The sequence below is a fragment of the Hypanus sabinus genome, chromosome 14 (genome assembly GCF_030144855.1).
Source record: "Hypanus sabinus isolate sHypSab1 chromosome 14, sHypSab1.hap1, whole genome shotgun sequence".
NCBI classification, from domain to species: domain Eukaryota; kingdom Metazoa; phylum Chordata; class Chondrichthyes; order Myliobatiformes; family Dasyatidae; genus Hypanus; species Hypanus sabinus.
In genome coordinates this window covers 107357981-107375770 of record NC_082719.1, presented here as the reverse complement: position 1 = coordinate 107375770, position 17790 = coordinate 107357981, and the positions used below count along the sequence as shown (strand labels likewise).

General features: G+C 45.3%; 1 protein-coding gene across 1 annotated transcript in view; it reads right to left on the bottom strand.

Moving 5' to 3' along the window:
* st8sia5 (ST8 alpha-N-acetyl-neuraminide alpha-2,8-sialyltransferase 5) overlaps nucleotides 1-16421 on the bottom strand; it is an 80459-nt gene extending 64038 nt beyond the window's left edge. Inside the window, exon 1 of the mRNA XM_059989780.1 lies at nucleotides 16297-16421. Within this exon, the coding sequence (XP_059845763.1) occupies nucleotides 16297-16421 (125 nt within the window). The remainder of the gene's footprint in view (nucleotides 1-16296) is intronic.
* Between the last annotated feature and the right edge of the window lie 1369 nt (nucleotides 16422-17790).

Below are 17790 nucleotides of genomic sequence, written 5' to 3'. Positions count from 1 at the left end.
TTCTGTATTGTAGGACTGGATCACTGGCCTGTTTGTGTCTTGTGGGTCTGGATCACTGGCCTGTTTGTGTGTTGTAGGTCTTGATCACTGGCCTGTTTGTGTCTTGTGGGTCTGGATCACTGGCCTGTTTGTGTCTTGTGGGTCTGGATCACTGGCCTGTTTGTGTGTTGTAGGTCTTGATCACTGGCCTGTTTGTGTCTTGTGGGTCTGGATCACTGGCCTGTTTCTGTGCTGTGTGACTGGATCACTGGCCTGTTTGTGTGTTGTAGGACTGGATCACTGGCCTGTTTGTGTGTTGTAGGACTGGATCACTGGCCTGTTTGTGTCTTGTGGGTCTGGATCACTGGTCTGTTTGTGTGTTGTAGGACTGGATCACTGGCCTGTTTGTGTGCTGTGGGACTGGATCACTGGCCTGTTTCTGTATTGTAGGACTGGATCACTGGCCTGTTTGTGTCTTGTGGGTCTGGATCACTGGCCTGTTTGTGTGTTGTAGGTCTTGATCACTGGCCTGTTTGTGTCTTGTGGGTCTGGATCACTGGCCTGTTTGTGTCTTGTGGGTCTGGATCACTGGCCTGTTTGTGTGCTGTGGGACTGGATCACTGGCCTGTTTCTGTATTGTAGGACTGGATCACTGGCCTGTTTCTGTATTGTAGGACTGGATCACTGGCCTGTTTGTGTCTTGTGGGTCTGGATCACTGGCCTGTTTGTGTGTTGTAGGAATGGATCACTGGCCTGTTTGTGTGCTGTGGGACTGGATCACTGGCCTGTTTCTGTATTGTAGGACTGGATCACTGGCCTGTTTGTGTGCTGTTGGACTGGATCACTGGCCTGTTTCTGTGTTGTGGGACTGGATCACTGGGCTGTTTCTGTGTTGTGGGACTGGATCACTGGCCTGTTTCTGTGTTGTGGGACTGGATCACTGGGCTGTTTGTGTGCTGTGGGACTGGATCACTGGGCTGTTTGTGTCTTGTGGGTCTGGATCACTGGCCTGTTTCTGTGCTGTGGGACTGGATCACTGGCCTGTTTCTGTGCTGTGGGACTGGATCACTGGCCTGTTTGTGTGTTGTGGTACTGGATCACTGGGCTGTTTGTGAGTTGTGGGAATGGGTCACTGGCCTGTTTTTGTGTTGTGGTACTGGATCACTGGCCTGTTTCTGTGCTGTGGGACTGGATCACTGGCCTGTTTGTGTGTTGTGGTACTGGATCACTGGGCTGTTTGTGTGTTGTGGGAATGGGTCACTGGCCTGTTTCTGTGTTGTGGTACTGGATCACTGGGCTGTTTGTGTGCTGTGGGACTGGATCACTGGCCTGTTTCTGTGTTGTGGGACTGGATCACTGGCCTGTTTCTGTGTTGTGGGACTGGATCACTGGGCTGTTTGTGTGCTGTGGGACTGGATCACTGGGCTGTTTGTGTGCTGTGGGATTGGATCACAGGCCTTATTCTGTATTGTGTGTGTCTATGATACTTTTGTACACCTCTTGATATCCTTGTGTAGGATCTTCACCCACAACGTCAACCATTTATTCCTCTCCATAGATGCTGAATGACCTACCTTTTGTGTGTGCACGTCCCCAAATGTTTGAGCAATCCTTCAGCCCTGTTTCACCAAAGGGTCAAAAAACATGTACAATCTGTGCTCATGTCTGCTCAGAGGCCACTTTATTGGGTACACCTGTCATTATTGCAATGATCTAATCAGCCAATCATGTGGCAGCAATTGAGTGCATAGAAGCATGCAGACATGGTCAAGAGGTTCTGGTGTTGTTCAGGTCAAACTTCCAACTGGGGAAGAAATGTGATCTAAGCGACTTTGACTGTGGAATGATTGTTGGTGCCAGACAGGGTGGTTTGAGTATCTCAGAAACTGCTGATCTCCGGTGATTTTCACCCACAACAGTCTGGGAGTTTACAGAGAATGGTGTGAAAAGCATAAAACATCCAGGAAGTGCCAGTTCTGTAGGTGTAAAATGCCTTGTTAATGAAAGAAATTAGAGGAGAATGGCCAGACTGGTTCAAGTTGACAGTAACTCAAATAATCATGTGTTACTGCCGATTGGCAGGAGGCAAAGAATGCGAATAAATGAAGCTTTTTCTGGTTGGCTGCCAGTGACTGGTGGTACTGAACTGAGGTCCGTGTTGGGACCAATTCTTTTTAAGTTATATGTCAATGATTTAGGTAATGTAATTGATGGCTTTGTTACAAAGTTTGCAGATGATGCGAAGAGTGGTGGAGGGGCAGCACACAGAAAATGCTGGAGGAACCCAGCAGGCCCAGCAGCATCTTGGAAGAGAGGACAGTCGACGTTTCAGGCCAAAACTCTTCAGATGAACTGGAGAAAAAAGGCTGAGGTAGAACATAGAATATAGAAACACAGAAAACCTACAGCACAATACAGGCCCTTCGGCCCAGAGTTGTGCCGAACATGTCCCTACCTTAGAAATTACTAGGCTTACCCAAAGCCCTCTTTTTTTCTAAGCTGCATGTACTTATCCAAAAGTCTCTTAAAAGACCCTATCATATCTGCCTCCACCACCGTTGCCAGCAGCCCATTCCACGCACTCACCACTCTGAGTAAAAAATCTTACCCCTGACATCTCCTCTGTACCTACTCCCCAGCACCATAAACCTGTGTCCTTTTGTGGCTACTGTGGGAGGCGAGGGAGGAGATTGCTGAGCCTCTGGCGATGATGTTTGAATCATCAGTGGGGATGGGAGAGGTTCCAGAGGATGGTGGATGTTGTTCCCTTATTCAAGAAAGGGAGTAGAGATAGCCCAGGAAATTATAGACTAGTGAGTCTTACCTTAGTGGTTGGTAAGTTGATGGAGAAGATCCTGAGAGGCAGGATTTATGAACATTCGGAGAGGTAAAATATGATTAGGAATCGTCAGCATGGCTTTGTCAAAGGCAGGTCGTGCTTTATGAGCCTGATTGAATTTTTTGAGGATATGACTAAACACATTGATGAAGGAAGAGCAGTAGATATTGTATGTGGATTTCAGCAAAGCATTTGATAAGGTACCCCCATGCAAGGCTTATTGAGAAAGTAAGGAGGCATGGGATCCAAGGGGACATTGCTTTGTGGATCCAGAAATGGCTTGCCCACAGAAGGCAAAGAGTGGTTGTAGACGGGTCATATTCTGCATGGAGGCCGGTGACCAGTGGAATGCTTCAGATATCTGTTCTGGGACCCTTACTCTTTGTGATTTTTATAAATGATCTGGATGAGGAAGTGGAGGGATGGGTGGTAAGCTTGCAGATGACACAAAGGTTGGAAGTGTTATGGATAGAGTGGAGGGCTATCAGATCTTACAGCAGGACAGACAGACACAGACAGACATACTTTACTGATCCCAAGGGAAAGTGAGTTTTGTTACAGTAACACCAACCAAGAATAGTGTAGAAATATAGCAATATAAAACCATAAATAATTAAATAATAATAAGTAAATTATTCCAAGTGGAAATGAGTCCAGGACCAGCCTATTGGCTCAGGGTGTCTGACACTCCAAGGGAGGAGTTGTAAAGTTTGATGGCCACAGGTAGGAATGACTTCCTATGACACTCAGTGTTACATCTTGGTGGAATGAGTCTCTGGCTGAATGTACTCCTGTGTCTAACCAGTACATTATGGAGTGGATGGGAGACATTGTCCAAGATGGCATGCAACTTGGACAGCATCCTCTTTTCAGACACCATCGTCAAAGAGTCCAGTTCCACCCCCACAACATCACGGGCCTTACGAATGAGTTTGTTAATTCTGTTGGTGTCTGCTACCCTCAGCCTGCTGCCCCAGCACACAACAGCAAACATGATAGCACTGGCCACCACAGACTCGTAGAACATCCTCAGCATCGTCCAGCAGATGTTAAAGGTCCTCAGTCTCCTCAGGAAGTAGAGACGGCTCTGACCCTTCTTGTAGACAGCCTCAGTGTTCTTTGACCAGTCCAGTTTATTGTTTGTTCGTATCCCCAGGTATTTCCCCACCATGTTCACACTGACCCCTTGGATGGAAACAGGGGTGACCGGTGCCTTAGCCCTCCTCAGGTCCACCACCAGCTCCTTAGTCTTCTTCACGTTAAGTTGCAGATGATTCTGCTCACACCATGTGACAAAGTTTCCCACCGTAGCCCTGTATTCAGCCTCATCTCCCTTACTGATACATCCAACTATGGCAGAGTCATCAGGAAACTTCTGAAGATGGCAGACTCTGTGTTGTAGTTGAAGTCCGAGGTGTAGATGGTGAAGAGAAAGGGAGTCAGGACAGTCCCCTGTGGAGCCCCAGTGCTGCTGATCACTCTGTCTGACACACAGTGTTTCAAGCGCACGTACTGTGGTCTGCCAGTCAGGTAATCAATAATCCATGACACCAGGGAAGCATCCACCTGCATCACTGTCAGCTTCGCACCCAGCAGAGCAGGGCAGATGGTGTTGAACGCACCGGAGAAGTCAAAAAACATGACAGTGCTCACCGGCTTGTCCAGGTGGGCGTAGACATGGGTTAGCAGGTAGATGATAGCATCCTCAACTTCTAGTCAGGCTGGTAGGCGAACTAGAGGGGGTCTAAGTGTGGCCTAACCATAGGCTGGAGTTGCTCTAGAACAAGTCTCTCCAGGGTCTTCATGATGTGGAAGGACATTGACAGGATGCAAAACTGGGCGGAGAAGTGGCAGATGGAGTTTAACCCAGATAAGTGTGAAGTGGTTCATTTTGGTAGGTCAAATATGATGGCAAAATATAGTATTAATGGTAAGACTCTTGGCAGTGTGGAGGATCAGAGGGATCTTGGGGTCCGAGTCCATAGGATGCTCAAAGCAGCTGCGCAGGTTGACTCTGTGGTTAAGAAGGCACACGGTGCATTGGCCTTCATCAATCGTGGGATTGAGTTTAGGAGCCGAGAGGTAATGTTGCAGCTATATAGGACCCTGGTCAGACCCCACTTGGAGCACTGTGCTCAGTTCTGGTCTCTACTGAGCTCTACTCCTGTACATAATAATGCAGCCACTGAGAGTACATTCAGCACCCCAGTAACCCTGAGATTGCTCTTGGAATATATTTTGTTAACCTATACATTTACAGAATTTCTGAAGAAGCAGAAATAGTGATGTGTCACCATTTATTCTGTTCAGCCATAGAATCTTCAAACAGCTGAGCCCTCTGACTGCAGCAGCGTCCGGCTCAGATATCAGTGTGTCTGCGGCGTCAGCATTGGCCATCTGGTTCGCGCTGCCCTTTGTCACACAGAATCGGTTTGCAGTGCCACAACAAATGCTCACTCAATGTCAGCAAGGCCAAAGAGCTGATTATTGACTTCAGGGTAAGGAAATTGGAGGTCCTTGAGCCAGTTCTCCTCAGGGAGTTCAGACGTGGAGAGAGTCTGCAACTTTAAATTCCTTGGCATTATCATGTCCTGGTTCTAGAATGTAAGTGCAATTACAAAGAAAGCACAGCAGCGTATCTATCAGAAGTTTGCGCAGATTTAGCATACCATCTAAAACTTCTATAGATGTGTGGTAGAAAGTACACTGACTGGCTGCATTAAAGCCTGGTATGGAAACACCAATGCCTTTGAATGAAAAAGCCTACAAAAAGTCATGGATATAACCCAGTCCATTATGATTAAAGCCCACCCCACCATTGAGCACATCTACACAATGCATTGTTGCAGGAAAGCAGCATCCATCAGCAGGGACCCCCATCACCCAGAACATGTTCTCTTCTCACTGCTGCCAACAGGAAGAACATACAGGAGCCTCAGGACTCACACCATCAGGTTCAGGAGCAGTTATTACTTCACTCAATTTCACTTGCCCCATCACTGAACTGTTCCCACAACCTACGGACTCACTTTCAAGGACTCTTCATCTCATGTTCTCGATATTTATTGTTTTTTTTTCTTTCTTTTTTTCCTTTTGTGTTTGCACAGTTTGTTATCTTTTGCACATTGTTTGTTTGTCTGTCCTGTTGGGTGCCACCTTTCATTGATTCTATTAGTTTCTTTGTATTTACCGTGAATGCCCGCAAAAGCATGTATCACAGGATTGTATATGGTGATATATTTGTATTTTAATAATAAAATTACTTCAAACTTTTTGAACTTTGAAAAGGGTATGTTTCAGAACAAATGCCAAACTTGTGACAAAAGAAGTGAATTAATATTAGAGGAAGATGGGAGGTCTCTCTTTGCAACAGGCACAGTAGAGATACAGAAAAGGAGGTTTACACAAAAGCAGGCCATATTATACAGGAACCTTTCTTACAAACCACACAGGAGAAACAGGGCCAATATCTATAAACCCAGTGCACCATCCCACCTCAGTGAGCAAACACAGAATTGGACAAGCCATACAGCCCACAATCTTGTGCGGTTCTAACAACTTGCTACAGAAGCACCATCAGGAGTGTACTGTCTGGCTCCTTCATTGTGAGGTATGGAAGCTGCAAGACCCTACAGAGAACGGTATAAGCCATTGAGAGGATCACTGGGCTCCTCTCCCCCTCTATTTGTGACATTTACTGGAAGCATCATAGACAAAAGACCTGAAGCATCCCTACCACCAACCCCACAATCTTTAACCCACCACTGTCAGTAGGGAGGTACAGGAGCATCAGGACTAGGACAGCCAGTCTGGGTAACAGGCTGTGATGCTAATGAATACCCTGTCACCATCAAGCTCTCTTCACCAGGACAGTGAGCTGTTTCTTGCTTACCTGTGCTGCACACTTTGAATTACATGTTATTAACTGATTTAGGTAATATTTTGTTTAGCGTGTTGTGAAATGCTTTGTGCATGCAGGATGTGCAGGAACATTGATTGGTTTGGTCGTATATATGCACAGCCAGATGACAATAAACTTGAACATGATCTTGAAGCCAATTCAGACTATATATCCTCCTTTTGTGTATCACCCATATCTCTACATTCTTTTCAGATTCATGTGTCTGTCTAAAAGACTCTTAAACTGCACTGAAGTGTCAGTTTTCACTGGTACCCCAGTAGCCCATTCTCAGCACCCACCACTCCCTGCATAAAAACCTTGCCACTCACATCACCTTTAAACACTTACTAACTTTAAAAGCATACCCACTGCTGTTTGCCAATTTCTAAGATTCTGACTATCTACCCTATCTATGCATCTCGTAATCTTATAAACCTCTATCAGATCTCCCCTCAGCCTCAGCCACTCCACAGAAGACAACCCAAATCTGTCCAACGTATTATTACAGCATGTGTTCTCTAAACTAGGCAGCAATCTGGTAAAATTCTTCTTCACCCTCCCCAAAGCCTCACCAGCCTTCCTGGAATGGTCTTACTAAAGTTTTATTCCCCCCCCCCCCCCAACTTTGCTCCAAAAACTTTAAATTTATACCCCTTCATAATAGCCATTTTCATTCTGGAAAATCTCTGGCTATCCACTCGACCTATTCTCTCATCACCTTGTACATCTCTATCAAGTCACCGCTCATCCTCCTTCACCCCAAAGGGAAAAGCCCCAGCTTGCTAAACCTGTCATTCCACACTCTCACGACCCTTTGAGTGAAGAAGTTGCCTCTCATACTCCACTTAAACTTTTCACCTTTCAGCCTTAACTATGGCCTCAGGTTGTAGAACCACCCAATTTCAGTGGAAAAAGCCTGTTTGTATTTACCCTATCTATACCCCTCAGAATTTTGTATACCTCTGTCAAATTTCCTCAATCTTCTACATTCTAAGGAATAAAGTCCTAACCTATTCAATCTTTTCATAAAATTCAGGTCCTCCAGACCCGGCCACATGCTTGAAAGTTCTCTATCTCCATCTTTCCTGTAGGTAGATGACCAAAACTGCACACAATATTCCAATTAGGGCTCAGCAACATCTTATACAACTTCAACATAACAGCCCATCTCCTGTACTCAAAACTTTGACTTAGAAGACCATAATACCATAAGACACAGGAGCACAAATAGGCCATCTGGCCCAGTGAGTCTGCTCCGCAACTTCATCGTGGCTGATCCAATTTTCCTCTCAGTCCCAATTTACTGTCTTCTCACTGTATCCCTTCATGCCTTGACCAATCAAAAATCTATCAACCTCTGCCTCAAGAATTCACCTCCACAAATTCCAAAGATTCACCACTTTGGCTACAAAAATTACTCCTCATCTCCATTCTAACAGGACCCCCCATTAAATCTGAGGCTGTTCCCTCTGGTCTTATACTTTCCCATCAGAGGAAACACCCTCTCCACATCCACTCTATCAAGGCCTTTCTCCATTAGATAGGGTTCAATGAGGTCACCCCTCATTCTTCTGAATTCTAGTGAATACAGGAACAGAGCCATCAAACACTCTTCATAAGACATGCCATTCAATCCTGCAATCATTTTTGTGAACCTCCTTTGAATCCTCTCCAGTTTCACCACATCCTTTCTAGGATAAGGAGCCCAAGCCTGCTCACAACAGGCCTCATCAGTGCTTTATAAAGTTTCAACATTATATCCTTGCTTTTATATTCTAGTCCTCTTGAAATGAATGCCAAATTTGCATTTGCCTTCCTCGCCACAGACTCAACCTGCAAATTAAACTTTAAGGAACCCTGCACAATCTCCTTGCACTTCAGTTTTTTGTATTTTCTCTGTTTAGAAAATAATCAATCTTTTCATTTCTTCTACCAAAGTGCATGACCATACACTTCCTGACAGAGTATTCTATCTGCTGTTTCTTTGCTCATTCTCCTAATCTGTCCAGTCCTTCTGTAGCCTCCCTACTTCCTCAAAAGTACCTGCTCCTCCACCTATCTTCATATTGTCTGCAAACTTTGCAACAAAGCCATCAATTCCCTCATCCAAATCATTGACATGTAACGTAAAACGAATCAGTTCCAACACAGACCCCTGTGGAACACCACAGGTCATTGGTAGCCAGGCAGAAAAGGCTCCCTTTATTCCCACTCTTTGCCTCCTGCCAATCAGTCACTGCTTTATCCATGCTAGAATCTTTCCTGTAATACAGTGGGCTCATAGCTTGTTAAACAGCCTCAGGTGTGGCACATTGTCAAAGGACTTCAGAAAATCCAATACACAACATCAACCAATACTTTGTCTATACTGCTTGATATTTCTTCAAAGAATTCCAACATATTTGTCAGGTACGACTTTCCCTTAAGGAAACCATGCAGACAACGGCCCATTTTATCTAGTGCCTCCAACTACCCTGAGACCTCATCCTTAACAATTGACTCCAACATTTTCTCAACCATGAGCTCAGACTAACTGGCCTATAGTTTCCTTTCTTCTGCCTCTCTCCCTTCTTGAAGAGAAGAGTGACATTTCCATTTTTCCATAACCATCCCAGAATCTAGTGATTCTTGAAAAATTGTTTCTAATACCTCCACAAACTCTTCAGTCACCTCTTTCAGAAGCCTGAAGTGTACACCATCTGGTCAAGGTGACTTACCTACCTTCAGACCTTTCAGTTTCCCAATAGTCTTCTCTCTAGTAATGGTAACTTCACACACTTCATGCCCCTGACACCTGGAACTTCTACAAAACTGCTTCCACAGTGAAGACTGTGCAAAGTGCTTATTCAGTTCATCTGCTATTTCATTGCCCCCATTATTAGCTCTCCAGCATCATTTTCCAGTAATCTGATATCCACCTTGCTTCTCTTTTAACTTTATGTATCTGAAGAAACTTTTGGGATCCTCTTTAGAGGTAACAAAATAAATTGATGAGGGTAGGGCAGTGGATGTGGTCTACATGGACTTTAGCAAAGCATTTGACAAGGTCCCTCATAAGAGACTCATCCAGAAAGTCATGAGGCATGGGATAAGTGGAACTTTGGCAGTTTGGATAAAAATTTGGCTTAAAGGAAGAAAGCAGAGGGTAGTTGTGGAAGGAAAGTATTCTGCCTGGAGGTCGGTGACTAGTGGAGTGCCACAGGGATCTGTCCTGGGATCCCTGCTATTTGTGATTTTTATAAATGACCTGGATGTAGAGGCGGAAGGATGGGTGAGTAAGTTTGTGGATGATACAAAGATTGGAGGAGTTGTGGATGGAGCTGTAGGTTGTCAAAGGTTACAAGAGGATATAGACAGGCTGCAGAATTGAGCAGAAAATTGGCAGATGGAGTTCAATCCGGACAAGTGTGAGGTGATGCATTTTGGAAGGACAAACCAGAAGACTGAGTACAGGATTAATGGTCAGTTACTTAAGAGTGTGGATGAACAAAGGGATCTTGGGGTTCAAATCCACACATCCCTCAAGGTCGCTGCACAGGTTGATAGGGTAGTTAAGGCGGCCTATGGGATGCTAGGCTTCATTAACAGGGGAATTGAGTTCAAGAATAGAGAGGTCATGTTGCAACTCTACAAATCTCTGGTGAGACAGCACTTAGAGTATCGTGTTCAATTCTGGTCACCTCATTATAGGAAGGATGTGGAAGCTATGGAGAGGGTGCAGAGGAGATTTACCAGGATGTTGCCTGGTTTGGAGAACAAGTCATATGAAGCAAGATTAGCAGAGCTGGGACTTTTCTCTTTGGAGCATAGAATGAGAGGGGACTTGATAGAGGTCTACAAGATTATGAGAGGCATAGATAGGGTGGATAGTCAGTACCTGTTTCCCAGGGCACCAATAGCAAACACCAGAGGGCATATGTACAAAATTAAGGGAGGGAAGTTTAGGGGAGACATCAGGGGTAAGTTTATTTACACAGAGGGTTGTGAGTGCCTGAAATGACTTGCCAGGGATGGTGGTGGAGGCTAAAACATTAGGGGTATTTAAGAGCCTCTTGGACAGGCACATGGATGAAAAAAATGGAAGGTTATGGGGTAGTGTGGGTTTAATACTTTTTTTAAGGATTATATGGGTCGGCACAACATGGAGGGCTGAAGGGCCTGTACTGTGTTGTAGTGCTCTATGGTTCTATGGTTAATATTATTGGCTAGCTCACTTCTGAAAGCCAATGTGCCAAAAGCTTTCTTTATGACCCTATCTATCTATGACGCCACTTTCAATGAATTATGGACCTGTATTCCCAGATCCCTTTGTACTACCACAATCCTCAGTGTCCTACCGTTTACTGTGTAAGACCTAAGCTGGTTGGCCCCACTGAAGTGCAAAACTTCACACTTGTCTGCATTAAATTCCATCTGACGTTTTTCAGCCCATTTTCCCAGCTGCTGCAAATTCCTCTGCATGCCATGATAGCCTTCATTACTGTCCACTACATCTCCAGTCTTGGTGTTAGCTGCAAATTTGCTGATCCAGTTGATCGACCTTATCATCCAGACATACAATATATATATAGAAGGTGACAAACACAACAGACCAAACACCAGTCAGAGAAGCTACCCTCTCTGACTTCTCCCACAAAGCCAATATCTAACCTGATTAACTACCTCATCTTGAATGAAACATAGAAAACCGACAGTACAATCAGCCCACAATGCTGTGCTGAACATGTACTTACTTTAGAAGTTACCTAGGGTTACCCATAGCTCTCTATTTTTCTAAGCTCCATGCACCTGTCCAAAAGCCTCTTAAAAGACCCTATAATCCATATCCACCATCGTTGCCTGCAGCCCATTCCATGCTCTCACCACTCTCTGAGTAAAAAACTTACCCCTGACATCTCCTCTGTACCTACTTCCAAGCAACTTAAAACCATGCCCTCTCATGTTAGATATTTCAGCCTAGGGAAAAAACCTCTGATTATTCACATGACCAATGTCTCAATAGAACACTCTTGACCAGCCTCCCACCGGGGACCTTGTCAAATGCCTTACTAAAGCCCATGTAGACAACATCCACTGCCTTGCTTTCATCCACTTTCCTGGTAACTTCCTCAAAAAACTCTATAAGTTTGGTTGGATATGACCGACCACACACAAGCCATGCTGACTATCTTTAACACAAAGTACACTGCAGATGCTGGGGTCAAAGCAACACGTACAACATGCTGGAGGAACTCGGGCAGCATCTGTGGAAACGAACAGTTAACGTTTCGGGCCGAGACCCTTCATCAGTCCGGTCCCTTGGAATAATTTTCCAACAACTGATGTCAGACTCACTGATGTATAGTTTTCTGATTTATGTTTAGAGCCTTTCATAAGCAGCGGAACAACAATGGCCATCCTCCAATCCTCTGGCATCTCTCCTGTCACTAAAGATGATTTAAATAGCTCTGCTTTTGGGCTCCAGCAATGTCTGCACTTGCCTCCCATAGGGTCCGAGGGAAAACCTTGTCAGGCCTTGAAGATTTATCCACCCTGATTTGCCTCAGGACTGCAAACACCCCCTCCTCAGCCATCTGTACAGGGTCCATAATCTCGCTGCCACCTTGCCTCAGTTCCATAGACTCTGTGTCCATCTCCTGAGTAAGTTCAGATGCAAAAGAATTGTTTCAGATCTCCACCATCTCTTCTGGCTCCACACATGAATTACCATTCTGATCTTCCAGGGACCAGTTTTGTCCCTTGCAGTCCTTTTATTTGTAACATAACTGCAGAAACCCTTAGGATTCTCCTTCACATTGTCAGTTAGGACAACTTCATACCTAATTTCATCCTTCCTGATTTATTTCTTAAGTGTCCTCTTGCATTTCTTGTACTCCATAAGCATCTCATTGGTTCCTACCTGCCTATATCTGCTATCCACCTCCTTTTTCTCTTAATCAGGGCCTCAACATCGCTTGAAAAATAAGGTTCTTTACATCTGTTATCTTTGTCTTTTATTCTGACAGCTATATACACGCTTTATACTCTCAAAACTTCAGGTCTGCCACTTACCAAGTTCGCGTTTGCCAGAAAACAACCTGTCCCAATCTACACTTGCCAAATCAATTCTGATACCAGCATAATTGTCCTCCCTCTAATTTAAAATCTCAACCCATGGACCAGACCTATCTCTCTGCATACTCACTTTGAAAGTAATGGCATTGTGCTCAATAGATGCAAAGTGTTTTCCTACACAAACTTCTGTCACCTGCCTTGTCACATTCCCTAACAGCAGATCCAGTATTGCATGCTCTCTCATTGGGACTTCTATGTACTGATGAAGGAAATTTTCCTGAACACACTTGATAAAACTCAATCCCATCTAGTCCTTTTACAGTAAGGGAGTCCCAGTACATGTGTACAGTTAAAATCACCTCTATAACAACCTTATGTTTCTTGTAAGAGTCTGCAATCTCTCTACAAGTTTGTTCCTCTAAATTCCTCGGACTGTTGGGTGGTCTGTAATATAGCTCCATTAACATGGTCATACCTTTCTTATTGCTCAGTTCCACCCATGACACCTCATCAGACGAGGTCTCCGGTCTGTCGTGACTGACTAGCAATGCCACCCTTCCTCCTGCTCTGTCACACCTATAACAATGGAACCCCAGAATAGTTCTGCCCCTCCTCACTAATGGCTACAACATCATAATTCCAGATGTTGATCTATGCCTCAAGCTCATCTGCCTTTCGTACAATAATTCTTGCATTGAAATATAAAGAGCTCAGGACTCCAGTCACACCATGCTCAACTTTTTGATTCCTGGTTTTGTCTGAGATCTTACCAACATCTGTCTCAACAAACTCTCCACTAATTGTTCTGACACTCTGGTTCCTATCTCCCTGCAACTCTAGTTTAAACCCCACCATGCAGCATTAGCAAACCTTCCCATTAGGATATTAGTCCTCTTCCAGTTCAAATGGAAACCGTTCCTTCTGTGCAGGTTCCACCTTCCCTGGGAGAGAGCCCAATTATCCTAAAATCTTATGCCCTCTCTCCTACAACTCCTTAGCCATGTGTTAAAACATTTGATTTTCCCAGTTCTGGCCTCACCAGCATGAGGCATTGGTAGCAGTCCTGAGATCCCAACCCTGGAGGTCCCGCCTTTTAATGTCACACCTAACTCCCTGTACTCTTTATGTAGAACCTCATCACACATCCTGCCCATGTCATTGGTACCTACATGGACCATGATTTCTGCTGTTCACCTTCACACTGAAGAATGATGAGGACTCAATCCAAGATATCTCAGACCCTGGCACCCAGGAGCAATGTACCATCTGGAAATCTCGTTTTTATTACAGAACCTCCTATCTATTCCCCTAATTTATGAATCCCCTATCACCACAGCTCACCTCTACTCCTCCCTTCTCTTCGGAGTCACAGAGCCAGACTCAGTGCCAGAAACCCGATGATGTGACTTTTGTCTGCTTGGTCATCCCTCCCAACAGTATCCAAGGTGATATACTTGTTGTTGAGGGGATGGCCATGGGTACTCTGCACTATTTTCTGTGTACTGCTCCCTGGGTGTAATAACCTCTCTATATTTCCGATCTATCACCCCATCAGTCTCCCAAATGTTTTGGAGTTCATCCAGTTTCATTCATATCCCCCCCTCATCCTTCTGAATTCCAACAAGTACAGACCCAGAGCCATCAAACCTTCTTCATATGATAACCCTTTCATTCCCAGAATCATCCTTGTGAACCTCCTCTGGACCCTCTCCAATGTCAGCACATCTTTTCTAAGATCAAGGGCCCAAATGTTTACAATGTGCATGTGGATCTGAGTACGTGTGACAGTGTGCACATGGGTAGTATGTGTGACAGCGTGTGTGTGGACGGTACACGTGACGGTGTGCGTGTGGATGGTACGTGTGAGTGTGTATGTGGATCTCAGTGCATGTGACGATGTTTTACAAATTGGGTTAGCATGTCTGAAAGACAGAGAACCAATGTCCTATAGTCTGCAATTGCATGTCCTGGCCCACTGTCAGCAAATCTGAGAGGCTGAGGCAAGGACTGGTGACCCAGAGGTGGCCTGTGTTGGCTGGGGTTGGAAGCCTGTCTCTGTGTGTTTGAAGGGCTTGTTTGCTGCTGTTCTTGTTGTTTGTGTTGTTCTGTTGAACGTTGTGGGCATGCTACATTAGCACCAGTCTGTATGGCAATACTTGCAGGCTGCCCCCAGCACATCATTAAGTCATGTTGGTTGTTACCACACACAACATCCTCAGAATAGAGGAATGTTCATATAGAAATGAGAAAAAATTTCTTTAGCCAGAGGGTGGTGAATCTGTGGAGTTCATTGCCACTGATGGCTATGGAGGCCAAGTCATTAAGTATGTTTAAAGCAAAGGTTGAAACGTTTTTGATTCATCAAGGTGTCAAAGGTCAGAGGGAAAAGGCAGGAGATGGGGGTTGAGAAGGATAATATATCAGCCACATTGAAATGGTGGAGTAGACTTGATGAGCCAGATGGCCTAATTCTGTTCCTATGTCTCATGGTCTTACAACAATGGTCGGAGCCTGGAAGAGTGATGCTTGGGATAGGGGACAACCCTATCCTATCTCTGCAGCATCCACGTTCCAGGAACCTGGGGTTTTAATTATGAGCTGATGTCTCTTCTGGCTTCCACACACTTAAAGTACTGCTAATTATAAGCACACAAGATTCTCCAGTTGCTAGAAATCCAAAGTTACATACACAAAATGCTAGAGGAACTCAGCAGGCCAGGAAGCACTTATGCAGAGGAGTAAAAAATCCACATTTCAAACTGAGGCTTTTCATGATGAAGGGTCTAGCCCGCATCAGTCCACTGTTTATTCCTCTCCATAGATGCCACCTGACCTACTAATTTAGACCATATAGATGCAGAATTAGGGCATTCAACTCATTGAGTCTGCTTCATGGCTGATGTATGATTCCTCTCAACCCCAGGCTCCTGCCATCGCCCTGTAATCTTTTTTACCCTGACTAATCAAGAACCTATCAACCTCCAGTTTAAATATATCAAATGACTTGGCCTCCACAGCCATCTGTGGAAATGAATTCCACAGATTCACCACACTCTTATTAAAGAAATTTCTCCTTATCTCTGTTCTAAGGGATGTCTTTCTATTCTGAGTCTGTGCCCTCTGGTCCTAACTCCCTCCTATATAGGTGTGGTAAACTATGTATACCTGTCTGGACACACCCCTCTGCTGACTGCCCCTGTGGCTCCTCCCATAGACCCCTGTATAAAGGCAATTGGGGCACTGTTCCTCCCTCAGTCTTCGACATGTAGTGCTCCCTTTTTGCTGTTAATAAAAGTCTATAGTTCACTTCCAGTCTCCTAGAGTTATTGATGGTGCATCAAATAGGAAACAGCCTCTCCATTTCCACTCTATTTAAGCCTTTCAATATTTTTGGTTTCAATGAGATTTCCCCACCACCCCTCCATTCTTCTAAATGCCAGTAAGTACAGGCCCAGAGCCTTCAAACGCACCTGACACATTAACCCTTTCATTGCCGGAATCATTCTGCCTCTGCCTTTCTTACCTTTTAATGTAATTCTTGCCGTAGAGGATCTGCTGCAGGAGGGTAACCAGAGCGAAGGAACAAATAAATATGAAAAACAGGGTTCTATTTCCCAACAGATCTCTTCCCGAAGGATCCGAATACATTCCTGCAGCATTAACGCCGGCTTCCCCTGGGGCCCTGGACTGACTGTCGCTGTTGATTTGCAAACTGAAGGTCGATCTCCGACCCGCGGGGGCACGTTTACTACCACCGCCCGCGTCAACAGCGGCCACAGGATCCGAGACGCCCACAAACTCCTTCCCCCTCTGAGTCCGCTAGTCCACCGCAGTCTTCCCGCCTCTGCATAGGAATGCGCCGCTTTTCTGAAGATACGTTGGGATGCACGAAGGGATTTAATGATTGGGAAAGGTAAACGGTCGCAAGATGAGGTGTTTGAGATGGCTTTAAATGTTAGGCACGTTGATCAGGGAGTTTGCGGGTTGACTGGTCGGGAAACGTTTTTTCCTTAACCGTACGCACCCAGAGGCGACAGACGGTCGGTCGGTCGGTCCCGAAGCCGCTCTCACGAAGAGAATCTGTTTCACTGGAGATCCGCAGGCGGCGTTTTCAGTTACCCGCGTCCGCAGTGCAATGACAGGATTTAATTCCTGCACTAGCCTTAATCCGGAGTAACAAGCGCGCCAATAAACGCACAGGGGCGCATTTGCTTTTTTACTTGATAGCTCCGTTTTATCATACCAAGACGTGACATTTGCCGTACCTTTCTTCCTCCCTGGCTTCGACCCCGCTGTCCCCCTCTCTCCGCCGCTTATTTGCCTCGATTCCTGTCTCCCTATCCTCCCTCTCCGAATCACAAACAAGGTCAGTAACCTCGTCAAGGACAGACCGGGTCACACTCGCCATCCGTCTCTCTCAACTCCACACGTGCGTTCCACCGAAACGATTACAATTTATACACAAATTTATCTTTTGCACGTATTGCACATAACACGTACCAAAACGTGAAGGGTTATAATTAGAAATAATAATACTAAATGCTAAATATGAAATATATCTGCCGTGCAAAATCATATATTTGAAAGTTAGAACATAGAACACCATAAGACTTGGGAGCAGAATTAGGTCATTCGCCCCATCGAGTCTGCTCTGCCATTCCATCATGGCTGATTTACTATCCCTCTCAATTCTATTCTACTTCCAAAGACAACGGAGATGATAGTGGATTTCAGGAGACATCCCCCCGTTATGTCCCCCCCCCCCCTCACAGTCCTCGGCAGCCCTGTGTCCACCGTGGAGAACTTCAGGTTCCTGGGAACCACCATCTCTCAGGATCTGAAGTGGGAGCAGAAAATCAGCTCCATCCTGAAGAAGGCCCAGCGGCGGATGTACTTCCTGCGGCTCTTGAGGAAATACGGTCTGCCTCAGGAATTGCTGCTGCAGTTCTACACTGCAGTCACTGAGTCTGTCCTGTGCACCTCCATCACTGTGTGGTTTGGAGCCGCCACCAAGCAG